Genomic DNA, 14020 nt, shown 5'->3' with positions numbered 1-14020 from the left:
GTGGCACCGTGCCCAAGGAAGGGTGAATGCCCTGGACACGCTCTGTCCTCTGGTTCCTCCACAGAGCGCTGTGTCCCCCAGCGGGAGAGCGCCGATCCCTGCAGCACCATCTCCTCTGACAAGAAGCTGATCCACGACATGCTGTTTGCCAAAAGCCAAGTGGCGCCGGAGCGGGACCTGCTCTTCCCTGAGGCGTCAGCCTCTGCCCAGAACCAACGAGTGGCTGGGGACCAGCCGAGCCAGGCAGAGCTGCAAGGTGGTCAGGACCTGGAGAACGCTGGGCCCCATGGCAAGGCCCCTGACAGACAGGTCTCTGGCGCCCGGACCCGGCTCCCGCGCACCCAGTCCAGCGTCGAGGCAGAAGCCAACGCTCAGAGCATGGGGCGGGCCCTCCTGAGCCCATTTAAAAAGGACTCTGAGTTCATGTGGGATCGTCTGGAGCCCGGCCCCATGCTGCTGAGGATCAAAGACCTGGACTTCTCAGACCTGGGGGAAGAGGAAGACTTTGATGCCTTCGAGCAAAAGGCAGTAGGAAATGACTCTTTCCATGTACCTCCCCCACCACCTCCTGGCACTGGAGCACTGGCTGTGGGGGGCCTCATGGCTCCCCCACCACCACCCCCTCCCCCCGGTTGCCCTCCGCCCCCACCACCCCCTGTTCCTGGCTGCCCACCCCCACCCCCTCCTGAGTTGCTGGGCTCCCCTGCGCCAGATGGCCGCTCCCCTGCCAAGAAGAAGAAGACGGTGAAGCTCTTCTGGAAGGAGCTGAAACACCACAGTTCCCACGCTGGGGCTGGCCGGTTTGGCCGGGGCACCGTGTGGGCGTCCCTGGAGAGAGTAGAGATTGATGCGGCCAAGCTGGAGCATCTCTTTGAGTCCAGAGCGAAGGAAGTGCTGAGTTCCAAGGTACGCAGCAGGTCGGGGGCCAGCAGGCCAGTCCTGGCGGCCTGCAGTGGGTGGCGGGGCACTGTGGGGTGCGGTCCGAGAGCTGGCTGCCATAGCATGCCCACTGAAGCAGTCCACGCCCCTCTCCCTGCCGCTCTGTTGCTTAGAGAAGGTTATTACAACTATTTCACTGTCTTCACTGAGCAGCAGGCAGGGCTCCCTGGGACTGGTGGGTGTCTCGAGCCCATAGAGGAATATTGCTGGAGCATGGGGGATGCCCCGTGTGGAGCAAAGGCCCTGGATTAGCTGAGTTTTCTTTGTCATTCCCTTTCTCGTCGCGTCAAGAGGAGGGTGGTCCTGCTGGACTTACCGGAGCCTGGGGGGGTCACAGTACTGGGCCTGCAGTCTGAGCGATGCTCAGACACTGCACCTCTGGAGTGGTTCTTTTAGTTCGGTGCATCGAACGTCGTAGGAAAGCACCCTCCTGGGTCATCGATCCAGTCCCTGCTGGCACATGCAGCCTGTGGACTAGTAGCCCTTTGGGAGGAAAGTGGAATGAATTCAGCTTCTCGGAGGAGCTTAATACACAACAAGAGGAGAGGATGAAATTCAGCTCTGCTGGAAGTGAGCTAGTGGATCCAGGCTGCCCTGCACAGCCAGATCCTGGCTCCGCAGGACCCATTTCAGGAGAAGTTTCTGTAGCAGACAGTCTGTTTGGGGTGCGTGCCGCTCTTTCTTGGTAACTGACCCCAGAGAGGGGATCCACTCCTCTTCCTCAGGGCCAGTCGAGCAAGAGAGCCTGGGCCCTTTAGTGTCCCCTCACTGGAGAGAGAAGGGGCCCAGTCTCTCCAGGTGCAGCTTGTTTTGCACCTGGCATGGCCAATGGCATCTCTGCCAACTTGAGCCAGAGGAGGTGCTGGAGACGCTGGCAATAGTGAAAATGCCACAGTTCTGCTGTGACCCCTACCAGCGTGCAAGGCCGTGCTCTGAAATGGCAGGTTCTGTGGGGTAATCTCCTCACCCGCGGGGGTCAGAAAAGGCCTTACTTCTCCTGGGGGTAGCACTGCAGGATGCCCTGGGTGCATGGGAGGGTGGGGAGGTGGAGCTGCCTTCGCCAGATCCTCTGTGTTGACACTGATTGGAATAGCTCGGGGGCCTGCTGGGGAAATGTGGCTGTTTCAGGGTAGCCCGTGCGCGCCTAACCTGCCTTTCAGCCCCTTTTCTTCCGTTTCCCATTGCCGCCCCCCCTCGCCACCCCCCGAAGAAGGCTGCTGACGGGAAGAAGTGCACGGTGGTCCTCGACCCCAAGAGAAGCAATGCCATTAACATCGGCCTGACAGTGCTGCCGCCCGTTCACATCATCAAGACGGCCATTCTCAGCTTCGACGAGTTTGCAATTAACAAAGAAGGAATTGAGGTGAGCTGCAGCAATTCCTCCCATGAGCCGTTTCTTGGTAGTAAACGTTTCCGAGTAAAGAGCAGATGAACTCCTGCCCCAGAAGGTCACCCTGCCTGAAGCCTGTCCCAGGCCGTACTGTGTTTCTCCTCAGCACCCCTGTGTGCGGGGCAGGGCTGTTGGCCCTGCCATGCACAGAGAGGCTAAGGGACTGGCCCAAGGCTGTCTGTGGCAGAGCAGGGCACTGAACCCGTGTCCATTAGTGCCCTGGCACTGGACTGGCTCCTGTAGAGGCCAGCAGCACTCCCTGCCTGCAGTGTTCTCTGACAGCACTCCGGCTCTAGGCCTGTGCGTGCCACGCGGGTTTTCACGGAGCCTAGATTAGATCATCTAGTCTGACCAGGCACAGCATTTCACTGTGTGGTTCTGCCTGCCCCAGCACCCTCTGGAGCACAGCTCTTAGAAAGAGAGGCCCAGTCTTGATTTAAAGACTGCAAGGGACAGGGAATCTGCCCCAGAGCTAGGTCACCTGTTCCAGTGCTTCGTTATCTTCACTGCTAAAAAGGTACACCTGATTCTGGTCTGAATTCTGTTGGCCAGCTTCCAACCACTGGCTCTCCTTCGGTTTTTATCTGCTCTGCTAAAGAGCCCTTGAGTGTCAGAAATCTTCTCCCCATTGGCCCAGGAAGCCACCCATCCAATATTCTGCTAGAGGAGCCTTAAATACCTTAAATAATTATCCTGTCATCCCTTAGGGACATGGGCAGGGTGGCTCCCAGGCCCAGTCCCGAGCTCGGGTTCCTCGTAGTGCATTTCCGATGCGGGAGGAGATTTCTGGGGAGAAGCAGCTGCTGTTAGGAGCGTGGGAGCTGGTGCGTTGTCTTCCCCAGCCTATGGATGCTGCTATGTTGGAGAGTGAGAGTCCAGCACAGGCCCTGTGTTGTTCTTTCCTGACATCCCTGTGTGACAGTCGTTGCATCTAGATGGTGGATGGGCAGCCCCAGCATGGAGCTGGGTATTTGTGGTTTCCTTGCAAACAATGTCTACCCCAGGCTGGCTGACTAGTCTCTCCCAGCCCTTCTCCAGTTCCAGAGTTCATCACATCTCATTGCATTTTGGTTTTGCCCTGGGCTTGGTCCGTGGATGCCTGTGGTTTGGGGAGGATGAGTGGGTACGTTTCTCTGGTTCCCCCACACACTCTGTCCTTTGCTGCCATGTGGCTTAGCTTTGCAGGAGGGGTGCTTGACTGATTGCTCCCTGGTTCCCCACTAACAACTAACAGTCTCTTGAAGGAGAGCCCTGCGTGCAAGCCCTTGTGAAGGCAGACTGGAGATGGCTGGAGAATGCTGTAAGACTGCATCCCCGTCCCCTTTGCTCACAGCAGTGCTCACTCCCAGCCAAGCCCCACTCCCAGCTCTGCTGGTCCTTGTGTTCCCTTCTGGCCAGAGTGAGCAGAAAAGCACCCATGCACCCCCAGGGTATCGGCACTCCAGAGAGTTACTCTGCTGAGACCAAGAGTGTGCAGGCCTGAAGGCTGTTTGGTTGTCCCATGCCCTATTGATGCTCGTCCCAGTGTGGAGTGGGGAGGTGTCAGTACTCTCCCAGGTGGGCATAGCTAGTCCAGTGAACCATGATGTGTGACCCTTTAAGGCTACCACTGAGACCAGCTTGACAAAGAACTACTGGTACTGCTCTCTGTTTGGGCAGCTAGACCTGACCTGCTGCCTCGGATGTGCGGCTCCTTGTGTCTTACAGAAAATCCTGAGCATGGTTCCCACCGACGAAGAGAAGCAGAAGATCCAGGAGGCGCAGCTCACCAATCCCGATGTCCCCCTGGGCTCAGCCGAGCAGTTCCTGCTCACCCTCTCCTCCATTAGCGAGCTCACGGCTCGGCTCCAGCTGTGGGCCTTCAAGCTGGACTATGAGAGCATGGAGCAGGTAATGGGGCAAACCCCAGCCCACTGACCTGTTCCCCGGCAAACCGGTTGGACCGTGAACATCCCTGACCTTTGGGTTTGGTAATGCAGATTCCCCTGGGCATTCCCACTGGATCTCTGCACCCCCCTGCCGTGCCTGGGGACTTCGGCTGCATACGTGTATCCTGTGGCACTTCAGTCCCTGCCTGGTTTGGATAAGGGCATGGTACAGCCACGCTCAGCAGCTGTAGGCCAAGGGCCCGGTCCTGCCCTGCAGGGGCCGGCGGCCTAGCTTTCCAGGTGTGGGGATTCCCCTGACTCGGGTGAGTTCCGTGTCTTTCATGCTGAATCCAAGGCCAGTGAGCCCATGCGGCGCTGCCCTCTGTCCCAGGGCGGAGCGGAACCCGGGCTGGCTGTGGCTAGTCCCTGGCTCCCCGACAGAGTGGTGAGTGCTGCCGTGAGGTGGGATGTACGCGGGCTGGAGCTGGGCGTTGCTGATTTACCAGTCACAGCAGCTGCACCTTTCCCTGTTCAGGAGATCGCGGAGCCTCTGTTTGACCTGAAATTGGGGATGGAACAGCTGGCCAAAAACCAGACCTTCAGGTGTATCCTGGCTACTCTGCTGGCCATGGGGAACGTCCTCAACGGGTCCCAGGTGAGGGGTAGAGGGAGGGGCCTGGGGTCTCCTGCAGCTGCCAGCGCAGAGCTCCTGGGGGACGAGGTGGCTGCCAGCCGGGGCTTAGAAAGAGATACAGAGTCCCCAGCTGATGGGAGTTCCCGGACTGCCAGCGCAGCCGTGTGCCCAGGCCTGCGGCTGTGCGTAAGAGAGCAGGCAATGCGTGCAGCAAGGAACTTAGCACCCGGGGCTAAGGTGCCAAGCTAGGTGGGAAATGCTGGGGGGGCTGGCTGCTGAGGGGGCCAGTGCATGGCAGCAGGGGGGCCTGCAGGGTTGTGCCCGGTGGGCTGATGGGGCTCAGTGCGGGGGGCTGGTCTGTTGCTTTGCTGCAGAACACACCGAGATCTTGTCAAGTGAAAATCCATGCAGGGAGGTGTAAGGGAGAGCAGATCGGAGGATGGAGTCCCCTCAGTCGGACTGGAAGAAACTACTAAGGGGAATGGTTATCTGTGGAATGATGGTGCTAGGGCCCATCTGGGATTGTGCCAGGCGCTGTACGAACACATTGTGAGAGGCAAACCCTGCCCCCAAGAGCTCATGGGCTAAACAGACAAGGCGTGGGAGGGGAAACCGAGGCAGAGAGGGGATAGCCACGCAGCAGGTCGGCGGCTGTGCTCCCAGTCAGCACTGTACCCGCTGGACTACACACTGGTGTCCAGGGCAAACAAAGTGGGAGTAGACTGTGTGCAAGGCGGCAGTGCCAAGCTGTGGGTGGTCCAGCTGGGATGCTGGGCCATTGCCAAGCTGGGAGGAAGGGGGTACAGAGAATGTCTGGAAGGATGTGGGGTGGGGTTAATCAGATCAAATAGCTTCAGCCTCCAGAGGAGCAAATGGTGTAGAGACAGTGCTGGTGCATTACCCCTGCCAGGGAAGGCCACGGGCCTGGGATTGCGGCTGTGAAACTGAGCCGGAGCTAGCACCGGAGCAAGTGGGAGCCCGGCTGGAGGGGCACGGGGCAGAATCAGCTGCTGGGAGAGGGCAGTTGACTCCAGGAAGCAGCAGGGAGAGGTGACCTGGGCTCCCCTGGCTCTGACTGAGCCTGCGTTTGGGTTTCAGAGCCGGGGCTTCGAGCTGAGTTACCTGGAGAAGGTCTCGGAGGTGAAGGACACCGTGCACCGGCAGTCCCTGCTGCACCACCTGTGCTACACGGTGGTGGAGAGGTTCCCCCAAACCAGCGACCTCTACTCGGAGATCGCAGCCATCACCCGGTCAGCCAAGGTCAGACGCTTGTCGGAACCAGCAGATATTCCAGCTCCCCCGCCACTGCCCCCAGCCCTGCCGACCCAGGGAGCGACACCTGAGTCTGGCGAGGCTGCATGGCTTCTGCAGGCCCCGGGGGGGACGGACGGACATGGGGGTCATGTGGGGACGCAGGGCAGTGAGGGGATCCCGAGCGCAGCACGGCCACGGGTGCATCTTCACTCCTTCCTCAGGTTGACTTTGACGAGCTGGCAGAAAGCCTGAACCAGCTGGAGCGACGGTGCAAAGCATCATGGGACAGCCTGAAGGCCATCGCCAAGCACGAGACCAAACCGGGCCTGAAGAGCAAACTGACGGACTTCCTGAAGGACAGCTCCCGGAAGATCCACGTTCTGAAGGTGGTGCACAGACGCGTACTCCACAGGTCGGTCTGCCTGCTGGGCGCAGATCCCCTGGTCCTTGTCAGGCTGCCCTGGCAGGGCGGGGGTCCAATGGGGGTGGGCGGAGCAGAATTTGGCAGGGGGGAAGGGGTGAACAGAGGTGACAGGGAAGAAGGCTGGGGGGGCGGGGAGCATTTGACTGGGGGGAGGGGAAATGTTCCTTATTCCCAGTGGAGTTGAGAGTGTTCCCAGCCGGGGGGGGGGCAGGGAAGCGGAAGTGGAGGGGGGGCTGGCAGAGCAGGAGGGGGAGGGGTGGGGGAATCCAGGCTGGTTCTAAGACTCCCCCTCCCTTCTGGCAGTGGTTGTCAGGGTGGCCTGAGGCGGCTCCAGGTGCAGGAGGGACCGGGGCCGGGTCGTGGGCCCCCGTGTCCTCCCCTCGCCCCCAGCTGCGCCGTCTCTCGGCAGGTTCCGCTCCTTCCTGCTGTTCCTGGGCTACCCGCCTGCGGCCGCACGGGACACAAAGGCGACGGGGTTCTGCCGGCTCCTGCGGGAGTTCGCCCTGGAGTACCGCACCTGCCGAGAGCGCGTCCTGCAGCAGCAGCGCAAACGGGCCGCGCACCGCGAGAGGAACAAGACCCGGGGCCGGATGATCACGGAGGTACGGGGCTGACCTGGAGGACCGGGGGGGGTCTGCTGAGCCCGATGCCTCCCCCTCCCCTCATGCTGGCTGTCTCCTCTCTCCGCAGATGGAGCGATTCTCTGGCATGGCCAACAGCCCTGAGGCAAGCCCCTCTCCAGCCGTCGGGTCTGCCAGCCCGGAGCAGCAGGTGGATGCAGGCCACGAGACCATGAAGAGCGTGTTGAGCTCGGCTGCAGAGCCCCACAGCCGACGCAGCAGGGCCAGCCGAGGTAGGGGGTGCGGCCAGCCCGGTGACTCTGCACTTGCCCCGTGGCAGTGCCGAAGGGCGCGCCGGGCAGCCGCTGGCATGACCCTGACTGCATCTCCACTTGTGGCTCTCTGTGCAGGCCCCAGGCAGCGGCTCAGCTGGGAGCGTGCCAGGGCCCCGCACTGTGCAGAGCCCGGCTCCCCCAGCACATTGGGCTGTGGGCGCAGATCCCACCCCACACAGCTGGGAGCGTGCCAGGGCCCCGCACTGTACAGAGCCCGGCTCCCCCGGGGCACTGGGCTGTGGGCGCGGATCCCACCCCACGCAGCTGGGAGCGTGCCAGGGCCCTGCATTGTACAGAGCAGAGCCCGGCTCCCCCAGCGCACTGGGCTGTGGGCACGGATCGCACCCCACGCAGCTGGGAGCGTGCCAGGGCCCCGCACTGTACAGAGCCCGGCTCCCCCAACACACTGGGCTGTGGGCGCAGATCCCACCCCACACAGCTGGGAGCGTGCCAGGGCCCCGCACTGTACAGAGCCCGGCTCCCCAGGGGCACTGGGCTGTGGGCGCGGATCCCACCCCACGCAGCTGGGAGCGTGCCAGGGCCCCGCATTGTACAGAGCAGAGCCTGGCTCCCCCGGGGCACTGGGCTGTGGGCGCGGATCCCACCCCACGCAGCTGGGAGCGTGCCAGGGCCCCGCATTGTACAGAGCAGAGCCCGGCTCCCCCGGGGCACTGGGCTGTGGGCACGGATCCCACCCCACGCAGCTGGGAGCATGCCAGGGCCCCACACTGTACAGAGCCCAGCTCCCCCAACACACTGGGCTGTGGGCGCAGATCCCACCCCACGCAGCTGGGAGCGTGCCAGGGCCCCGCATTGTACAGAACAGGGCCCGGCTCCCCCAGCGCACTGGGCTGTGGGCGCGGATCCCAACCCGTTCCGCACGCTCTCTGCTCAGCATGGTCTGTTCTGCAGCTGCTCCCGGGCCCTGCTGTATTTGTGGGGCCTCAGGCTCATTCCTGCCCATACCCCAGTGCCTCGGTGCTGGTCTGTGAGCAGCCAGGGACCCTCGGAAGTGCTGTCTACAGGAACGAAAGGCCCTGTGACACGAACTGCCGAAACACCCCCTTCCAATGGAAGACGTGCCCCTGGGGGTCCTGCCATCCTGCACCCTCCACACAGCTTCTAGAGGACAGGATGCTGGGGGCCCGGCCGGTCCTTCCTCTCTGGGGCACGACTCTGGGGCCCTGGCTGACTGCTGGCTCGCTGCCCAGCTCAGGGCTGCTGGGCTGCCCCATTTGTGGGGTCCCTTGGGATCGGGGAGATGGAGCTCAATTACTGCTGGGCCAGCTCCCTCTGCCTGCAGCGGGGCTCACTTAGGGAGAGGTGGGGTGCAGGATGCTCCCCACCCAGGTACGGCCCCACACCCCATGGACCCCAGAGCACTGGCCTGAAGTCGGGGACACCACGCGGTCCAGTCCCCAGCTGCAGGGCCCCTGGGCATTTGGTGGGAGCATGGGGTGTGGGAGGGATAAACAGGTGGGAAGCCAGTGCGGGGACAGGTTGATGGGGTGCAGAGGAGAAGCTGTTGGGGGAAGGGATAGCTCAGTGGTTTGAGCATTGACCTGCTAAACCCAGGGTTGGGAGTTCAATCCTTGAGGGGACCATTTAGGGATCTGGGGCAAAAATTGGGGATTGGTCCTGTTTTGAGCAGGGGGTTGGACTAGATGACCTTCTGAGGTCCCTTCCAGCCCTGATATTCTATGATTCTGTAACTCTTGGGGATGACAAGCATTCGACAGTGGAGGGAGGAGGTGGTTGCTGCGGGGTTAGCTGATGGGTTTGGCTGTTGGGGGGGTGGGGGGGCGGCAGTAGGGCAGCCATGGGGGAGACGTGGGAGCTGGCAGCTGCAGGAAGGGAAGCAGCCAAGTAGCCATGGGCAGATGCTCTGGCTGTGGCAGCCAGAGGTTTTGGCTGGGAGAAGACTGAGCTTAGCAGGGGGATTGGCTGCCCCACACCAGCTGCTCCGATTCCCCGGCTGACGTTCCTGTTCTCCCTGGGCAGGCATGGGCCGGTCAAGCCCATCCGGCGGCTCCGTGCCCCAGGAGGACAGCTCTGGCTCCGCAGCCGATGCCTCAGACGAAATCATGGATCGCCTTGTGCAGTCTGTCACGCACAGCACCGGCCCGCGGCCGGGCGCCGCCAGGGAGCGCAAGAGGTCACGTGTCAGCCGGAAGTCCCGTAAGTGCCATCCCCAGGCTGAGCCTGCCATGGGGCCAGGGCCAAGCCATGCCATGGCACTGCTGGGCAGGAGGAGCTCTGCCAGCCAGGGCGACTGCTGGGAAACTGGCGTCATGGTGTCTGGTCTGACCCACCAGGCCAACAGTCTTCACATGCAAAGCCTGTGGGAGGCAGAGCCAGGAGCTGTGCAGGGCCTGGTGTGGGCACTGCCCTGGTGCTGCTTTCAGCCCATGCGGGGGAGCGTGCAGGGGGCAGACCCCAGGGCTCACACCATTGGCCCCAGCTGGCTGGTGCTGAGGGGCTGCGCAGGCTGGAGGCTGTCCCACTCCTGCAGAGCATGGTGTGGCTGGCCCAGAGCCCGCAGAGCAGGCGGGGGCCCCTGGCGGCTGGGCTGAGCGTGTGGCCATGTCCCAGTTTGGGCTGGCTTTATAGAGCCTCCCCCTGTTGCTGTTCAGAGCAGGGATGTCCTGTGATGTCGGCAGCAGGGCCCTAATTCTTGCCTTTTCCCCCAGTGAGGCGGACTCTGAAGAGCGGCCTGAGTGATGACTTGGTGCAGGCCCTGGGCCTGGCGCAAGCTCCCGGCTTGGAAGTGTGACGGTTGCCATGGCCAGCGGAGCCTGCCTAGAGCCCGCGATGTCCCACTCCCAGAGCGAGCGGGGCTGTGAGCGCGCTGAGCGGGAGCCCGGCCGGCCCAGGACAGCGCTCTGCGGCCTGGAGGAAGGCACTTGCCGGGCAGGGCCAGTGCTTGGGGAGCCCCGAGCCCCTGCCCCGGGGCTGCAGCCGAGCTCGCCTGGCACCACTGGAGCCCCTCTGAAGCCTCGCCTGCTGGTGCCATAGGATGGGCACTCCCACTACAGTGACTATTGCTTCTCCCCACCTCCACCATGGGTCTCCCTGCGTCCTGTCCCCCGCACCCTGCCCCATGGGCCCCCCCGCACCCTGCCGTCCATCCATCCTGTTTTCCCGCTGTGGTGCCGTGCGCTGAGCAGATTTGCTCTGGGGACACTGGCATTTGAGCCCTTTGCAGGTAGCTGGCCAGTGGGACTTGTGCTGTGGGTTAGTTCGGCTGGGCCCTGCAAAGAGAAGCACTGGCTGCAGCAGGGGCTTGGGCATGGCTGGGCTGCATGGCACTGCCATCGCAGCCGCTCCTGAGTGCCACCCCATCTCCTTGGGTTTGCCTCCTGCCCCTCCTGCCTTTCCCCTTCAGGTCACTGGATTCCAGGGCTTCTCCGAGACTTCCCAGGGTCGCGCTAGGAAGTGAGTAGCATTTCCCTGGTGGCTGACTCCTGCGTCCTCCCAGGGCTCCCGGCCCTACCTGGGTGCTGGTGATGGGAGGCGACTCTGGGCGGGGTCTGTGTGTGCACTAGCTGAGCAGTTCATGGAAGCCCCCGTCTCCTGGGGGAGTCGTACCCGTTACAGTGAGTCGGGTTGCGTGTGTGCTGTAGTCGCCCTCCAGCAGCACGTGGGTTGTGAAGGGCCCAGTGCAGTCGCTGGGGACGGTGCCAATTGGACTGAATAAAGACGCCTGCTGTTCACTGCTGCTCCGCGGTCTCTTTTCAGTCCAGCCGGGCAGGAGCCCAGCTCTCCTCTTCCCTGCCCCTCCCAGCTGTGTCCAAGGCCAGCGGCCCACCGTGTGCAGGGAGCTCCTCCTCCTGCCCCTGTGTTTCGGTCCCTGGGCTCGTTGGCGTGGGTGCTATGGTGTGGTCCGGGGAGGGCAGGTGCTGCGACGAAGGGTGTGGGGAAGGCCAGGGCCAGTGGTGCCTGCTCCAAGCAAGCAGGGTGTGCAGCGTGTGGCACTGTCCCCCGCCCCCAGGAAAAGCCTCCTCCAGGCTGCCCCTGTTCCCTGCAGAGCCTGGCCTGGCGCGGCAGAGGGGCTGGAGGTAGGTTCTGGGTGGCAGGCTCATAGCCTGACTCCTGGGCTCATTTGAATGGTTCTGTCAGGCCCCAGAGAGAGGGTCTGTCCCTGCCTCGCTGTCTGCTGGTCCTGGGGCCTGGTGATGCTCGGGAAGTGCAGTCGTTATCCCAGCAAGGCCAGGTGCTCTTCCCGTTCCCCCCGGCCAGCGGGGGGAGTGTGTGCAGCCCTCCAGCATCCAGACCGCAAGGTTGCGCGCACAGCCCAGCTGGAAACCATGTGGGGGTGAAGTCTGGTGAAGAGTTAGGGCCCTCCAATGCACCTGTCTGGGCCAGGCTGTGCCACTGAGGGGGGCCGGGGATCCTTCCTGACCCTTCTCCCACTGGTGACCAGCTGTGCACTGAAGCCCAAGGTGGGGAGACCCTTTCAGTTTTTACCTGAGTGCCTCAGTTAGTCGCTTGGGCAGGAGGCACCCACTGGGTAGCACTGCAAAATACAGAGGGAAACTGGGGCACACATAGAATTTATAAAAATATTTCAGAAAATTCCCACTGCCATACAGAGCAGGCCAAGCGTTCAGTCATAGGAAACGGAAGAGGGCGCTCGTGGACATGGAACGTAACTAGCAGCACCAGGACAGTGACATAATTCTCAGGAACGTGTCCACAGGCTCTTTAATGCTCACAAGTGAGGTCCACAGTGCTACATCTCAGCTCCATCCCTGCTCAGACATCACGGAGGTGACCGTTGTCTGCGGGAGAAAAGTAAAGGGGTTTGGCTGGGTGGCCTAGTGGGTCATGTCCTGGGAGTAAAAACACTGCATACAGTAAGGTAGCAGGGATCATAGAATCATAGAATCATAGAATATCAGGGTTGGAAGGGACCCCAGAAGGTCATCTAGTCCAACCCCCTGCTCGAAGCAGGACCAATTCCCAGTTAAATCATCCCAGCCAGGGCTTTGTCAAGCCTGACCTTAAAAACCTCTAAGGAAGGAGATTCTACCACCTCCCTAGGTAACGCATTCCAGTGTTTCACCACCCTCTTAGTGAAAAAGTTTTTCCTAATATCCAATCTAAACCTCCCCCATTGCAACTTGAGACCATTACTCCTCGTTCTGTCATCTGCTACCATTGAGAACAGTCTAGAGCCATCCTCTTTGGAACCCCCTTTCAGGTAGTTGAAAGCAGCTATCAAATCCCCCCTCATTCTTCTCTTCTGCAGACTAAACAATCCCAGCTCCCTCAGCCTCTCCTCATAAGTCATGTGCTCTAGACCCCTAATCATTTTTGTTGCCCTTCGCTGGACTCTCTCCAATTTATCCACATCCTTCTTGTAGTGTGGGGCCCAAAACTGGACACAGTACTCCAGATGAGGCCTCACCAGTGTCGAATAGAGGGGAACGATCACATCCCTCGATCTGCTGGCTATGCCCCTACTTATACATCCCAAAATGCCATTGGCCTTCTTGGCAACAAGGGCACACTGTTGACTCATATCCAGCTTCTCGTCCACTGTCACCCCTAGGTCCTTTTCCGCAGAACTGCTGCCTAGCCATTCGGTCCCTAGTCTGTAGCGGTGCATTGGATTCTTCCATCCTAAGTGCAGGACCCTGCACTTATCCTTATTGAACCTCATCAGATTTCTTTTGGCCCAATCCTCCAATTTGTCTAGGTCCTTCTGTATCCTATCCCTCCCCTCCAGCGTATCTACCACTCCTCCCAGTTTAGTATCATCTGCAAATTTGCTGAGAGTGCAATCCACACCATCCTCCAGATCATTTATGAAGATATTGAACAAAACCGGCCCCAGGACCGACCCCTGGGGCACTCCACTTGACACCGGCTGCCAACTAGACATGGAGCCATTTATCACTACCCGTTGAGCCCGACAATCTAGCCAGCTTTCTACCCACCTTATAGTGCATTCATCCAGCCCATACTTCTTTAACTTGCTGACAAGAATACTGTGGGAGACCGTGTCAAAAGCTTTGCTAAAGTCAAGAAACAATACATCCACTGCTTTCCCTTCATCCACAGAACCAGTAATCTCATCATAAAAGGCGATTAGATTAGTCAGGCATGACCTTCCCTTGGTGAATCCATGCTGACTGTTCCTGATCACTTTCCTCTCATGTAAGTGCTTCAGGATTGATTCTTTGAGGACCTGCTCCATGATTTTTCCAGGGACTGAGGTGAGGCTGACCGGCCTGTAGTTCCCAGGATCCTCCTTCTTCCCTTTTTTAAAGATTGGCACTACATTAGCCAATTAGATGTACAGTGGAGGAACGCTTCCATGCTGGAAGCCGGGTAATAAACAAGGAATTAGGCTCAGTTATGAAAAGAAATTGGCTATGATTTTGACCCCTGCCCCTGGTGGGAGGAGTCACGTGACGGGGATGTTACAGTCACTGGATACACCCTGGTCAGCAAGGACAGAGTGAGCAGAAGGGGCGTGGCCTGGACATCACAAATCCTGTCCCCTGCGCTAGTGACTGACCGTTCAGTTCAGAGGGGCAGGACTATTAACTGGGTCTATGTTTTAATGATGTGTCACAAGGCAGGATACTGGGTGGCGTCTGTTATAGAG

At 60.5% G+C, this 14020-nt stretch overlaps 1 protein-coding gene across 2 annotated transcripts in view; it reads left to right on the top strand.

Moving 5' to 3' along the window:
• Positions 1-11106, top strand: part of FHOD1 (formin homology 2 domain containing 1) — a 62872-nt gene extending 51766 nt beyond the window's left edge. For both annotated transcript variants that reach the window (XM_074968417.1, XM_074968418.1), the window contains 10 exons: positions 65-906; positions 2150-2302; positions 4037-4219; positions 4733-4852; positions 5930-6091; positions 6307-6497; positions 6919-7111; positions 7200-7362; positions 9406-9582; positions 10095-11106. In XM_074968417.1, the coding sequence (XP_074824518.1) occupies positions 65-906; positions 2150-2302; positions 4037-4219; positions 4733-4852; positions 5930-6091; positions 6307-6497; positions 6919-7111; positions 7200-7362; positions 9406-9582; positions 10095-10177 (2267 nt within the window). In that variant the 3' untranslated portion in view covers positions 10178-11106. The remainder of the gene's footprint in view (positions 1-64; positions 907-2149; positions 2303-4036; positions 4220-4732; positions 4853-5929; positions 6092-6306; positions 6498-6918; positions 7112-7199; positions 7363-9405; positions 9583-10094) is intronic.
• Positions 11107-14020: the final 2914 nt, after the last annotated feature.

The sequence above is a fragment of the Natator depressus genome, chromosome 12 (genome assembly GCF_965152275.1).
Source record: "Natator depressus isolate rNatDep1 chromosome 12, rNatDep2.hap1, whole genome shotgun sequence".
In the NCBI taxonomy this organism is placed as follows: domain Eukaryota; kingdom Metazoa; phylum Chordata; order Testudines; family Cheloniidae; genus Natator; species Natator depressus.
This window is presented reverse-complemented; position numbering and strand designations above follow the sequence as displayed.